This window comes from Podarcis vaucheri (assembly GCF_965113315.1).
Source record: "Podarcis vaucheri genome assembly, chromosome: 2".
Taxonomy (NCBI): domain Eukaryota; kingdom Metazoa; phylum Chordata; class Lepidosauria; order Squamata; family Lacertidae; genus Podarcis; species Podarcis vaucheri.
In genome coordinates this window covers 36,214,520-36,229,091 of record NC_138760.1, presented here as the reverse complement: position 1 = coordinate 36,229,091, position 14,572 = coordinate 36,214,520, and the positions used below count along the sequence as shown (strand labels likewise).

At 43.9% G+C, this 14,572-nt stretch overlaps 1 protein-coding gene across 7 annotated transcripts in view; it reads left to right on the top strand.

The window, feature by feature from the left end:
- Positions 1-11,048, top strand: part of CCDC57 (coiled-coil domain containing 57) — a 49,763-nt gene extending 38,715 nt beyond the window's left edge. For 6 of the 7 annotated variants that reach the window (XM_082211030.1, XM_082211031.1, XM_082211034.1 and 3 more), the window contains one exon: positions 10,801-11,048. In XM_082211030.1, the coding sequence (XP_082067156.1) occupies positions 10,801-11,024 (224 nt within the window). In that variant the 3' untranslated portion in view covers positions 11,025-11,048. Of the gene's footprint in view, positions 1-4,417; positions 4,562-10,800 lie in introns of all 7 variants that reach the window. The other variant, XR_014216470.1, reaches the window with a different exon arrangement.
- Positions 11,049-14,572: the final 3,524 nt, after the last annotated feature.

The window sequence follows — 14,572 nt, the reverse complement described above, 5'->3', positions numbered from 1 at the left end:
GTTTTGGAATCCACAATTATGAGGATCAACACTAAGCCAGGGAATGTGGTTTGCTGCTTCCACCCACACTTGAGGAGGAATGAAGTCAGAGCAACTTACATGTTCACTGTAAGCTGTTAACTATGGTTTACTGTGATGTGCAAACATGGCCATTGCTTAAGTCTTCAGTTCTTAACATATTAAAATTACACTGAATTCAGCTGAACTTAATGCAATCATGCATATTTAGGATTGAACTGCTAATGTCTGGCCAAGAGCTTTCTATATATTTAGGAAGGAAACCAAGGCACAAAATGAACACTCAAGCCCTTCAAGATCCTATTACATGGGATTGCTTCCAAACAACGCTTAAGGACCATCTGCTTTTGGAGTTTCCTGACAACATTGAGGAACACTGGACCAAGCTTAAAACATCCACTATTGCAGCCTTTGAACAAACTATTGGATATCGAACCAATAAACACCAGGACTGGTTTGATGAGAATGACCATGAGATTGAATGCATTTTTGAGAAGAAAAGGAAGACCTTTCTGATCTGGCAAAGAGATAGAAACTGCACCACTAAGAAAAAAACCTATGTTGCCGCTAAGGCTGAGGTTCAAAGAAGAATCAGAGAACTAAATAACACCTGGTGGATAAAAAAAGCTCAAGAGGTCCAGCACTTAGCCGACACTCATGATGCACAGAGTTTCTTTAAAGCCCTAAGACCATCTATGGGCCAATAAATCATGGCAATAAATCATGCCTCCTATGCTCAACAGACGGTACCAAACTTCTGAAATATAAAGAAGCTCTTGCAGTGTGCTGGAAAGAACATTACCAGCATCTCCTTAACCACAACTCCCCCACAGCTGCTGAGGTCCTCTCACAAATTCCACAAAAACAAATTAGAGATGAGCTTGCAGCATCTCCAAATCTGGGAGAGTTATGTACAGCTATTAACAACAAAGCCAGAGGACCTGATGGGATACCTGCCGAAGTCTTCAAAGTAGGTGGAATTGAACTTACACAACAACTTCACAAGCTCATCGAAAAAATATGGGAGAAAGAGGTGGCCCCATCAGACTTTAGGGATGCCGAAATTATCAATCTCTTTTAAGAAGGTGACAGAACAGATTGCAGAAACTATCGAGGCATCTTTTCATTAGCTGCGACTGGATCTTAGCAAACCATCTCCTAAAAATATCTGAGGCTACCCTTCCTGAATCCTAACATGGTTTTCAACCTTCGAGGAGGACAGTGGACATGATTTTCCCTGCTTGACAGCTTCAAGAAAAATGCAGAGAGCAAAACCAGCCCCTGTATATGGCATTCATTGACCTGACTAAGGCCTTTGATGCTGTAAATCGTAATGCCCTGTGGACTGTCCTTCTGAAAATCGGCTGCCCAGATAAATTTGTGAACATCCTTCAGCTCCTCTGTGACCATATGACAGCAACAATCGCAGATAACAGTGGCTCTCAAAGTGAACCATTCACAGTGAGATCAGGTGTTAAACTGGGTTGTGTTATTGCCCCAACTCTATTATTTTCATCGCCATGATCCTATACTTTGTTGAAGGGAAACTCCCCACCAGAGTAGAAATCATATATCAAACAGATGGAAAGCTCTTTAATCTGAGTAGGCTGAAAGCAAAGAGTAAGGTTACCATAACATCCGTCATAGAGCTTCAGTATGCTAATGACAATGTAGTATGTGCACACTCAGAGGATTACCTCCATACCATCCTAAATGCCTTCGCAGAAGCTTACAAAAATCTTGGCCTATCATTCAATGCCCAAAAGACCAAAGTGCTGCACCAACAAGCACAAAACAACCCCTCTGCAGCACCACAAATCCAACTCAATGGTGTAACGTTGGAAAGTGTCTATCATTTCTCCTTATACAAGGTCCAAAATCCAGCATCACTACAAGTGATCGCCAAAGAAGAAGATATATTTATGTATACAGAAAATGTGGGGTAGCCCCAAATAAGGAAAGGATTTTAGGTATACTAAAAAAAGCAGGCACTCTGGGTGGCTCCCAACAGAATGTTAAAAACACACTAAATCTAAATGTGATGGGAGAAATCATGACTCTTCCCCCCCCCCTCCCTAACAATCCCTTCCATATCTGGTTCAACTTTTATTCTCAAATTTGGTTCAACATCAAGCCGATTTCTATGCCAGTTCTTCATATATGAAAAAAATGTTGAAAATGTTTGTTTTGTAGAACAAAAGAGAACTGCAGTGGTACCTCGGGTTACAAACACCTCGGGTTACAAATGCTTCTGGTTACAAACTCCGCTAAGCTGGAAGTAGTACCTTGGGTTAAGAACTTTACCTCAGGATGAGAACAGAAATCACACGATGGCGGCAGCGGGAGGCCCCATTAGCTAAAGTGGTACCTCAGGTTAAGAATGGTTTCAGGTTAAGAACGTACCTCCGGAACGAATTAAGTTTGTAACCTGAGGTACTACTGTAGATGTTTCAAAGCTTTTCACCTAACTTCCTACAATCAGCAAAAACTTTCACCCAGAATTGGTCCAGCTTACATACTTTGAAAAATGATTTCAATGAACCATCACAAGCCACGTCAACAAGTGCATCTTTCTTTTCCGCAGATAAAGTTGTTAGTTGTACACCACCATATTCAAAAGGATTCCTTATCCATGAGTTTTCAGAATTTGGTGCAGGGAAGTAATCTCTGAAGCTAGTTGCTAAATCACACAGGTGTTCATTTATGTAATGTTTTACTTCTGGTATCAGTTCTTCATCAGTGGCCTCCAGAAATGTCTCCAGTGTTGGGATGTTAGTAAGGCTACCACCTTCTACTCGGCTTGTCCATAGCCATAACTTTTTAATCACTGCCTCAATCTTATCTTCAGTGTAAAAAATATTCACATCACTACCTTGAAGGTTTGTGTTGAAAGTGTTCCAAGTATGTGAAAACATCTGCTAAGTAGGCTACCATACACAACCATGCAAAGTTGTTCAACTGATCAGAGGGAAATTTTGAACCTGTCAGAAAAAGTCATACTTCACTTAACTCAAAGAATCACTTCACTATGCTTCCCCTTGACAGCCAACAAGGGGCTGTATGTTGGCTTCCCATTTCATCACACTGTTGTTGTTGTTGTTGTTGTTGTTGTTGTTTCCTTCTGTGCCCAAGTTTCATCCCTGGCTTAAATAGAGTAATTAGTTAAATACAATACTTATTTGGAGTAAGGTTTTTATTCTTGCTGATTACCCAATAGGAACAAGCAACTTTTTAATTCATTAGGATTCTGCCATGTACCTGCTTCCTCCCACCCCCAAATGTAGCCACATAGCTTCCCACAGAAAACAAGAAAACAAAATCCACACAGGCTGCCATTTGCACAAAACTAAATCATCAGAGGATTAGCTGTTGTGCTAATCATAGTGGCAAATTGCTTAGCTATTTCTCCATTTAGATTTCCAAGATGAGATATGAACCCCAAATTCACTGAAAACCCCATGTACAAGCAGTGGGAGAATCCTCTAAACTTGAAAGTTGTTGAAAGCAATTAGAAATTATTTTCAATTAAAAAGTAGAGAGCAAAGGGAAGGGATCCCTTACATTTTTTTAAAAAATGTGAACTAACAAGCTGTTTGTGCACTCTATCTCTCCTCGCCCCCTCCAATAGCAAGAGCCCCAAGAAACTGTGTCAGAGGTTTTTGCCCAATCCCAGCTCACTTGTCATCCAGCAACTCTTTCACAAGTTTTGGCCCTGCCAACAAGCAGGCACTCTGGTCGAGAGCAGAGGCTAGATGATCTGTGAAAGGATTTCACTGTGCAATTAACAAGATAAGTGAGTCCTCTGGCAGGGGATGGTTTTGCGGATGCCCAGGGGTCCCCGGACCCCTAATTGGGAACCACTGTTCTAATCAACTAACATAATAAATAACAAGATGAAAGATGAAAAAATCTTTTTTAATAATTCCAGTGGCACATTTAAAGGTAAAGGTAAAGGGAACCCTGACCGTTAAGTCCAGTCGCAGACAACTCTGGGGTTGCGGCGCTCATCTCGCTCTACTGGCCGAGGGAGCCGGCGTAGAGCTTCTGGGTCATGTGGCCAGCATGACTAAGCTGCTTCTGGCGAACCAGAGCAGTGCCTGAGCGGTACCTATTTATCTACTTGCACTGCGTGCTTTTGAACTGCTAGGTTGGCAGGAGCAGGGACCGAGCAACAGGAACTCACCCAGTCACGGGGATTCGAACTGCCGACCTTCTGATCGGCAAGCCCTAGGCTCTGTGGTTTAATCCACAGCGCCGCCCACGTCAACTGAGTATCTAACAAAGTGTATTACACACAAAAGCTTATACCTTGAAAGCTTATATTTAGTTGATCTTAAAGGTGCCACTGGAATTATTACAAAATATTTTTTCATCTTGTTATTTATGATGACTATGACAGATCAGCATGGCTATCCACCTGAATCTCTAATCAACTCATCATTTCCTCTTTAAAGAAAGACTGCTCCACAGCTCTGAAAGGAATGTGAGGAGATGGGAAGTGGAGCTTCTGACGTCCCCTCCTAAACATCTTTAACTCTTGATGGTGCGCACCCCCGCTCTCTGTTTCACATGCTTGTGATATAGGTGTGATTTTGCTGCTCTGTCAAAATGAAGTTGTTTTCTATCATTTACTTTCTCATAGAAAATGCTGCTGAAATTCTTCATTCTCTTACCTGGGCTTGATTATTGCAATCCCGTTTGTGTAGGTCTCCCTTTATCTCATCTAAAACAGCTGGCCTATTTTCTTAACTCTCAGTCTTTTTGAGTCAAAATGGATGTTGTACAGGTAGAAAAGGTTCAGAAAAGGGCAAGCAAAATGATCAAGGGGATGGAGCCCTTTCAAGAAAGGTCACTGCATTTGGGACTTTTTAGTTAAGATTAAAGCTGAGTTAGAGATAACATGATAGAAGTTTATAAAATTATGTACAGCATAGAGACAGAGGATAGGAAAAGTTTTCTCCCTCGTAATATTCGAACTCGTGGACATCCAATGAAGCTGAATGTTGGAAGATTCAGGACAGACCAAAGAAAGTACTTCTTCACATAGAACATAAACTATGGAACTGACTCCCAGCAATGGCAGTGAGCAGCGGCCACCAACGTGGATGGCATTAAAGGAGGATTAGACAAATTCATGGAGGATAAGGCTATCAATGGCTACAAGCCATTGTGACTATGCTCTGTCTCAATAGTTGGAAGCAGCAATGCTTCTGAATATCAGTTGCTGGAAACCACAAGAGTGGAGAGTGCTCTCATGCTCAAATCCTGCTTGCAGGTTTCCCACAGTCATTTGGTTGGTCATTGTGAGAACAGGATGCTGGACTAGATGGGCCATTGGCCATTGGCCTCATCCAGCGGGTTCCTCTTGTATTCATAGAATCATAGAATCATAGAATCATAGACTCATAGAGTTGGAAGAGACCACAAGGGCCATCGAGTCCAACCCCCTGCCAAGCAGGAAACACCATCAGAGCACTCCTGACATATGGTTGTCAAGCCTCTGCTTAAAGACCTCCAAAGTAGGAGACTCCACCACACTCCTTGGCAGCAAATTCCACTGTCGAACAGCTCTTACTGTCAGGAAGTTCTTCCTAATGTTTAGATGGAATCTTCTTTCTTGTAGTTTGGATCCATTGCTCCGTGTCCGCTTCTCTGGAGCAGCAGAAAACAACCTTTCTCCCTCCTCTATGTGACATCCTTTTATATATTGGAACATGGCTATCATATCACCCCTTAACCTCCTCTTCTCCAGGCTAAACATGCCCAGCTCCCTTAGCCGTTCCTCATAAGGCATCGTTTCCAGGCCTTTGACCATTTTGGTTGCCCTCCTCTGGACACGTTCCACTTTGTCAGTGTCCTTCTTGAACTGTGGTGCCCAGAACTGGACACAGTACTCCAGGTGAGGTCTGACCAGAGCAGAATACAGTGGCACTATTACTTCCCTTGATCTAGATGCTATACTCCTATTGATAAGGCCCAGAATTGCATTGGCTTTTTTAGCTGCCGCGTCACACTGTTGGCTCATGTCAAGTTTGTGGTCAACCAAGACTCCTAGATCCTTTTCACATGTACTGCTCTCAAGCCAGGTGTCACCCATCTTGTATTTGTGCCTCTCATTTTTTTTGCCCAAGTGCAATACTTTACATTTCTCCCGGTTAAAATTCATCTTGTTTGTTTTTGCCCAGTTCTCTAATCTGTCAAGGTCGTTTTGAAGTGTGATCCTGTCCTCTGGGGTGTTAGCCACCCCTCCCAGTTTGGTGTCATCTGCAAATTTGATCAGGATGCCCTTGAGTCCATCATCCAAGTCGTTGAATCATTGTCTTAGCTCATCTACCTTTTTTGCCTCTACAGTATTAGACCGTCTCTTTTGCTTTTAATCTTTTCCCTACTGGCATGCTTGTTTGTTTAAATGAATCCACCAGACAGTTTCACAAATTGAACAATCCTCTCCCGAGTAGCTTCAGGATTTTGATTAATTGGTTAACGTTTACCAAGGGCTTTGAAAATGCAACGTGTGTAACACACTTGCAGATTATTTTTATGTCCTGGTATAGCAGCATTTCTATAGGCTGTGGCAGCGAGCAGGGGTGACAGTATGGGATGGCATGTGTGCTTTTGGCAATGACCCACGTGCTATGGTAAAATTATTTGGTACACCGAGACATTGAAGATAATTGAAGATACTGCAGGTCAATAACCTGTTGCTAAAGCAAAAACAGTGTTTGCACATGCAGATGTCACAGTAACTTGCCTAATGTTTCATGCTGTCAGCAGGTGAAACTCAATTGGCAGTTTGCAAGGACACCAATTACCTAATCTAGTATTGGAAACCTGAATGCAAAAAAGAAATTCTGGCTCTCAAAATGCAGATGCAAGTGATGTGTATATCGCAAGACTTTAAAATGCCACCCTCCATCACCTCACAGGTGAAAATAAGGACTGTTTTGTGTCCTTGTTGAATCTCTGCTTTAATAAAAAAGTTTGAGTCGATTTATACATTGCTAAACGATCTTTGCTGCATTTTTTCAGGAACACTGTAGAGGGCACAGAATTGATGCAATGTAGATTTTACAATCTACCCATGTTATTCAGAGAAAGAAGCCTGTTCCCTTCCTACCACTTTACTGGCAGGACCAATAGCTTGATTTATTTATTTGTTTTTTGTTTGCTTGTTTATTACCCACCCTTTACCCTGAGGGCCCAGAGCAGGTTACAACATTGATACAAGATTAAAAGTGGTTTAAAATAATAATAATAATAATAATAATAATAATAATAATAATAATAATAATAATTTATTATTTATACCCCGCCCATCTGGCTGGGTTTCCCCAGCCACTCTGGGCGGCTTCCAAAAGAATATTAAAATACTATGATACATCAAACATTAAAAGCTTCCCTAAACAGGGCTGCCTTCAGATGTCTTCTAAAAGTCTGGTAGTTGTTGTTCTCTTTGACATCTGGTGGGAGGGCGTTCCACAGGGCGGGTGCCACTACCGAGAAGGCCCTCTGCCTGGTTCCCTGTAACTTGGCTTCTCGCAGTGAGGGAACCGCCAGAAGGCCCTCGGTGCTGGACCTCAAGTGTCCGGGCCGAGCGATGGAGGTGGAGACGCTCCTTCAACTTTTTATAATCATAAAAAGAATGTGGGTCCTATCAATATACACCTCAAGTGTCAAAAGCCAGGGTAAAGAGGTGTGTCAGCATAGTAAAACCTAACCCAGTATAAAATTCTCACAAACCGCCAGAATGAAATCTAAAAGCAAACTGTCTATGTGTAAAAATGCAGTCTTTTCTCTCCTCCCAACACCCTAATTCTTGCTTGCTAATTGGGTCCTTCTCCACACCCCCTTCCCTACTTTGCTTATAACTGAAATCTAGTTCTGCATTGGTAAATGGCAGGTATTGAGGGAAAAGTTTATCATATCACTTTACTCTCCTTACATGATCCCAGGGTCTTATCAGGATGTACAGTGGGCCCAAGCTGCTGAAAGTATCCAACTTTGTACCTTCTTCATACTATGGCCATTGTGGCACAGCTTGGCCAAGGCCTAGTCACCATAGCAACTAGTTATCACTCTTTCTCCTCATTTCAGAATGTGGAGGTCCAGGCTGGGAAAATATCTCTGCCCTCCCTTGCAAGAGGAAACAGACAGACTGTTGTTGAGCCACAGTTCTGAACTAAATATTTCTTTTGCTCTGCAGCTGTTGTCTAGTACCCAAGATCCCCCCTCCCCAATAGAAAGAGAGCTACAGTTTGCTGAAGAAAACATTGGTATAACACCCTATTCCCCAGAACAGTCATATAACTTGGAGAGATGTCTTCCCTGTGTTCTAACACATTCTTGTTTGGGCCAACTTTCAACAGCTGGCGTTTAGCAGTGTAAAAGGGATTTTAGTTAGTGTGATTATAGATGTGAACAAAGAGCGTTTACCTAGAAAAGATTATTTGCATGCACTTCTCACGAACAGCAGCACTGAGTTGACACGGATTTTGATCATCTCCTGAGTTTTTAAAAGTAGCTCAAAGAGCTGCTGTTAGAAGAAGAAAGGCTGAAAAGTGACTACAAACCAAATGTTTTCCAGCTCCTTCTCTTGCCTTATTTGTTAGACTATGATTTACCTTATCCATTGAGAAAATTACCGCATTCTTGACAGAATTAAGTTGATAACATCAACATATATGCTGAGTAGTGGGGAGAGAGAAAAATTAGGTTTCTATGGTTTGTGGTCAGAGCTCCAGTCCTTGGGGAATTATAGCTTCATAAAAAAAGCTGCCAAAGGGTAGAGAAATGGGAAACAGTTAGAACTGCAATAGATGTTGTGCTGCAATATTTGAACTTGGATGACGAAAACTGAAGAACCACTTTTATTATAGCTCATTATGATTGGTCCAGTTGTCTTGGCTGAAATTTGGCTCTTATTGGGTCATATGTTACCTTTCACTCTTGCTTATGGGACAAAATTTCAACACTTTTTCCATCATGTGGGTAAAGCACCAGACAATGAGAGGTCTGAGTAGAATATTAACCAACAGATTTGAACTCCTTTCTGGCTCTACAAATGCAATTTTACTTTGCTGTTATGCAAGACTTTTCATCGTTCAAGTGCTTTACAAATATTAACTTATTCTGATGTGATTTTCTATACTTGACAATTCCTAGTATCAGAATCTGAGCTTGTAAGTATGAGAGTGAATTTTCGTATGGAAATAATCATAACAGAGCTGGACTGGGCAAATTCATCACACAAATGTTGTGTTTTTGGGAAATGCAGTGCACAAATGCAAAATATCCATCCATTCAGTTATGTTTGAATAGTTGCATTTCTGCCTAGCCAAAGGCAAAATTGGAAGTTAAAAAAAAATGTAAGATGAAGAAGAGCTGATATTTCCAGAAAGACTGTTCTCCTTCACCTTAAAACAGTATTTACATGGAAGCCTTCAAGCTGATAATGTAAACATCTTTCTGACCTAGGAATATCAGGCAAAAGAAAATTCAAATGCTTGTTTGATATCTACCATTCACTTTCTGCTACATCTTAAAACAGTGAGTTTGTGGTAAAGATGAGATTTGAAGTGGGATTTGCCATAGGTGTTCTGGTCACTTCAGTACAGGATGTTTAAGAATGGAGTGGTCTCTTTCATACAAAGAAGTAACAAATTGGCCCACAAATAAATGTAAAATGTAGTTGGTTGGTGACCTTAATAAGAAGTTTGTTGATCAGTGAATTTCAGTAACAGATAGAGTCATACCTCATGTTACGTTTGCTTCAGGTTGTGCGTTTTCAGGTTGCGTCCCACAGCAACCCGGAAGTACCGGAAGGGGTTACTTCCGGTTTCGCCGTTCGTGCATGTGCAGAAGCTGCGCAGACGCGGGTTGCGTTCTTTTCAGGTTGCGAACGGGCCTCCAGAATGGATCCCATTCGCAACAAGAGGTACCACTGTATGTCTATACAGTAACAGATGTATCTATACAGTGGTACCTCGGGTTACATACGCTTCAGGTTACATACACTTCAAGTTACAGACTCCGCTAACCCAGAAATAGTGCTTCAGGTTAAGTAAGAACTTTGCTTCAGGATGAGAATAGAAATCGTGCTCCAGTGGCACGGCAGTAGCAGGAGGCCCCATTAGCTAAAGTGGTGCTTCAGGTTAAGAACAGTTTCAGGTTAAGAACAGACCTCCAGAACGAATTAAGTACTTAACCCGAGGTACCACTGTACTTCACTACACCATTAAGACTATAGTGGGGAAAGGCTCTGTGCCTCTGATTACAGCACTTTCCCATCAGATGAAAAACCTTCAGGAGAAGAAAACATTAAAACAATTCAAATAAATAAAAATTGCAAAGCCAAACCTATGACTCTTTTATAGGCAATAAATCACAAGGATTTAAAAGTTATCTTATCCCCCACCAATATGTCAACCTTCTTAACTGCAAGTGAAAATTATTTATTTTACAGTGTTTGTATATTTTTCAACCCTAATGGTTCTCAAAGCAGTTCACAATAATAAAGTCAGATACATAGACAGATGGTAGTGTCCCCACAATAACAGGTGCTGTTGATAGTATGAAATAATGGTATCATATGACTTCTGGCTCTGCTCCCCTGAATGGTGGCAATAGCAAATGGGGGTACTGGGGTGGGCAGATATTTTTCAAAGTGTTCTGCCCACTCCCCTAGACGTTCCTGTCTCCACTACTTAATATATGTTTATGCTGCTCTGAGCAATTGGCATCAAACTAAAATAATATCCATTTTCTCTTCCTTTCGATTTGCAGAGAAATCCCAGGTTATCCATGAACCAAAAAGACTTGAAGACTCTCAGGAAGAAGCCCACACATACTACACAGAAAGAGTACCAGCAGCTGCCTTGACTGTCAGAGGGACTAAGTTTGAAGTTCAGACAAAGCAAAACCCAAACAAGTCATCTTACAACCGAACCAGAAAGCCCCAGACCCCTCAGCGAATGGCCAAAATCCGAAACTACAACATAAAGGATTAAATTTTCAATGAAGTAGAAATTTTTATATCTGAATTATGCACAGTATTTTGTTATTAAGTTGTGATACCAAGTTTAAGTCCTATTCTGACCATGTTTGGTATTGTAATTAATGTTACTAGTCAAGTTCCTTCTTACTTCCAATTTTGCTAATCAAACTTCATTGATAAATGTTTTTGACTGTAGAAAGTATTTAAACCACCTTCCTCTACATCTTGAGCTGGTAAATAAATATAAATTAGAATCCTCCTAAGCAAGGAGAAGGGATTCTTATAGAATACAGCAACTCCTCCTTCCTAGCCTTCAAGCCTGGATTGGTGGTACATTGAGAATCCAGATGGATACAGGTGGCAAATCTCGCCAGGCAAATAAAATATGGATCATTTTAATAATAAAATAGTATGCATTGATACTGAGAGGCCATGGGATCTACCCATTTAAATCATGACCTCTTTGCTCTCACATCGTGTTACCATGAAGCTGGGTTCCATAGAATATCCCAAGTCACAAGAATGGAAAGGAAACTATTATCACTGGGAAATCAGTTTTCCCAATCTAACATATAAAATAACACTTCTTATTCTAATATACCACTTGGAAGCCTCTTTTGGCACCAAGAAGTATATAAATAAATACATGATTATTATGTTTATTTTGGGGAATAAGCATGACCAAAAAAATGATAAATATGAGAGAAAATAAATAATGTTGCCCTGGAAATTGCTGTTTTCCTTCTTTTGGGAAATGACTCTACACCACATGAAAGAAACTAAACAGGATTACCGTATTTTTCGCCCCATAAGACGCACCGGCCCATAAGACGCACCTAGTTTTTTTGGGGGGGAAATAAAGGAAAACAATTTTATTTCCCCCCCAGGTGCGCTGCGCTAATCCGGAAGCTTGGGGCGTGCGGAGCTCAGCGCGCCCCAAGCTTCTGCGTGCCGGCAAGGTCTCCGCTAGCGTGGGAGAGCCGGGCGCCTCTCCCAGGGCTAGCGGACCCCTGCGCTACACCAGAAGCTTGGGGCGTGCTGAGCTCCGCAAACCCCAAGCTTCGGGGTGCAGGCAAGCTCTCCGCTAGCCCTGGGAGAGCTGGGTCTCCCACAGCTAGCGGATAGCTTCCTGAAGCCTGGAGAGCGAGAGGGGTCGGTGCGTACCGACCCCCCTCGCTCTCCAGGCTTCAGTGAAAGCCTGCATTCGCCCCATAAGACGCACCCACATTTCCCCTTCATTTTTGGAGGGGGAAAAGTGCGTCTTATAGGGCGAAAAATACGGTACTTTATAGAGCTCATGGGAAGCAGACATGATACTCCCCTCCCCAATTTATCCTGACAAGCCTGTGAAGTAGTTTAGGCTGTGAGACAACTAGGCAAGCTGCCCAATGAGATTCATGGCTGAGTGGGAAGTTCTGTGTGGTTCTCCTCAGTTCTGGTCCAAAACCATGCCACGCTGTTTTGAAATACTGTACAGCTTGGGGCAAGCAAGGATATAATTCACAAAGTGACCATGCTGAATAATAAAGGGATGTTAGGCTCACCTTCCTTTTCCAAGCCTAATTTCATTTTTTTGCTTCTGTGCTTCCCACAGGCCTCTGCTTGGCCACTGTGAGAAGAGACAGCAGGCCTCTTCTTAAGAAATAAGAAGTCACTTTAAGATGAAGCATTTACAAGAAGGGTAGGTGGATGTGGGTGGCTGCTTTATTGTGTTGCATTCATTATAAGGGAGTGTTACATTTCAGAGAAGCAAGTGGGAGTGGATCAGTGCGGAGTTAAGTTCAGAGCTCCCTCCATTTCTGGGAAGGAGGCGAAGGAAAGCAGGTAGCAATAGACCTCAGCGCCAGCAGAACAAGATCATACAAGTTCTCAACCCTAAAACTGAGGCGAGAAGCCTTTCTCCCCTCCAGATCCGGAGAGGCAAAGAAAAGCTCGCGATGCCTTCCGTGCGGAGAGCATTATTTGTTCCCAAACCGTAAGGAAAGCTAGTTAACTGACGCCTGGGACTGTATACTCCCGTGTAGAGAGAACATAATCCCGGGAGCCCATTTAACAGAGCCAGAGTCTGCTTTAAAGGCTGAACTGTAGTAACCGAGGAAGCTCGCACTCTTCTGAGGTGAATGACCTGAAATAAGCCACAATTCACAGGCGCTTTCTTGCATCACCATCAGCTTCATTTCCTAAACAGAGCCATCCCCTTCAATACAGTCACCACATCACCCTATCTCCTAGCAACACCCACACAGCCGCTCAGATTGGCCAGGCAACGTACACTCCTACATCCCCCTGCCCCCTGATTGGACACCTCCAATCAATGACTTTAGGCCCCTAAAGAAAGTGTGGTTCTCTTTTGTACATTGCATTTGCCGGGTTCTGTCGGGAGGGGACGGGGAAAGAACTCGGTCAGAGTGTAACGAGGCAAGCAGCGCGCCGCGATCAGCTCCCAGGGACACCAGTTGCTTCCTTTTTCCCCTGTAGGCCGCGCGCTCGGCAAAGCCAGGGAGAGATCAGCCTAATTAATTCTTCCCCTTTCGCAGCAATAGCGGGGGGGGGGGGAATGCTACGAGGTTACACCAATAACAACAATAACAAGGCGGGGGTGGGGGAATTAATTGCACTTCTCTCCCAGAAAGCCAAATCTCCTTCACGTCGAGTATTTTCAGCAGTGCGCACCAAGCACCTCGGCCCATCTGCTCCCCCGAGAGAGGCGGGCAGATTTGTTTCAATTTACTTCCCAGACGCTGAAAAAAGAGGCAGCGCCGCAAGGTTGGAGGCGCCGGCTTCCCCTAGCGGGCTGGCCGAGCAGAGGAAGCGCATCCTCTGGGGCAGAAGTGCCTGTGGGGTGGCGCTGCAGAGCCCACCATGAAGCAGGGACACGCGCAGGGCCCTTCACACATCCCAGGCCCAGACTAATTAACTCCCCCCCCCCCGCCCTCGACGGGGTGGGTGGGTGTGTTGATAAATCGGGGTGCCTAGGAATGGCTCCCACACAATCGCAGAGGGTCCTAAGGATCATCTAGTGCAACCCTCTGCAACACAGCTTGAACCTGCTGCAACCTGCGCGTTATCAGCACCGCCAGGCTCTAAGCGACTGCGCTATCCAGGCTTGACCACCCCCGGGGGGGATTCAGTTCCGTGGGGGGATCCCTACGAAACTCGAAAATAAGGTACAGACGGGGCGATCCCGCAGCTCGCGGGCAGGCCGGGTCACGCCGGTGCGCGCGGGGAGGCTTCCCCCGGGCATGTGATGCGCCACCGCGCGGGGCAGGCCGGCCGGCCGGCTGGCCCAGTTCCTGCCAGGCACCGTTGCGCTTTTGGCCAGGCGGGCTGAGTATGGGGCAGCGCGTGCTCGGCGGGCGCTGCTCTTTGGCTCGCTGCTTCCTCCTCCGCGCGGCGATGGCGAGAGGCTGCAGTGAGCCAGGGGGCTGGCATTGCCCCAGGGTCTGCGCCGGGAGGCCCAGCCCCAGCTCTCATTGGACTGCGGCGAGGAGCAAAGCTGTCAGCCCATGTGGCGTGGCCACCGGAGGTGGTGGCTGTTTAAATAGGCGCCGAGAGCTAGAG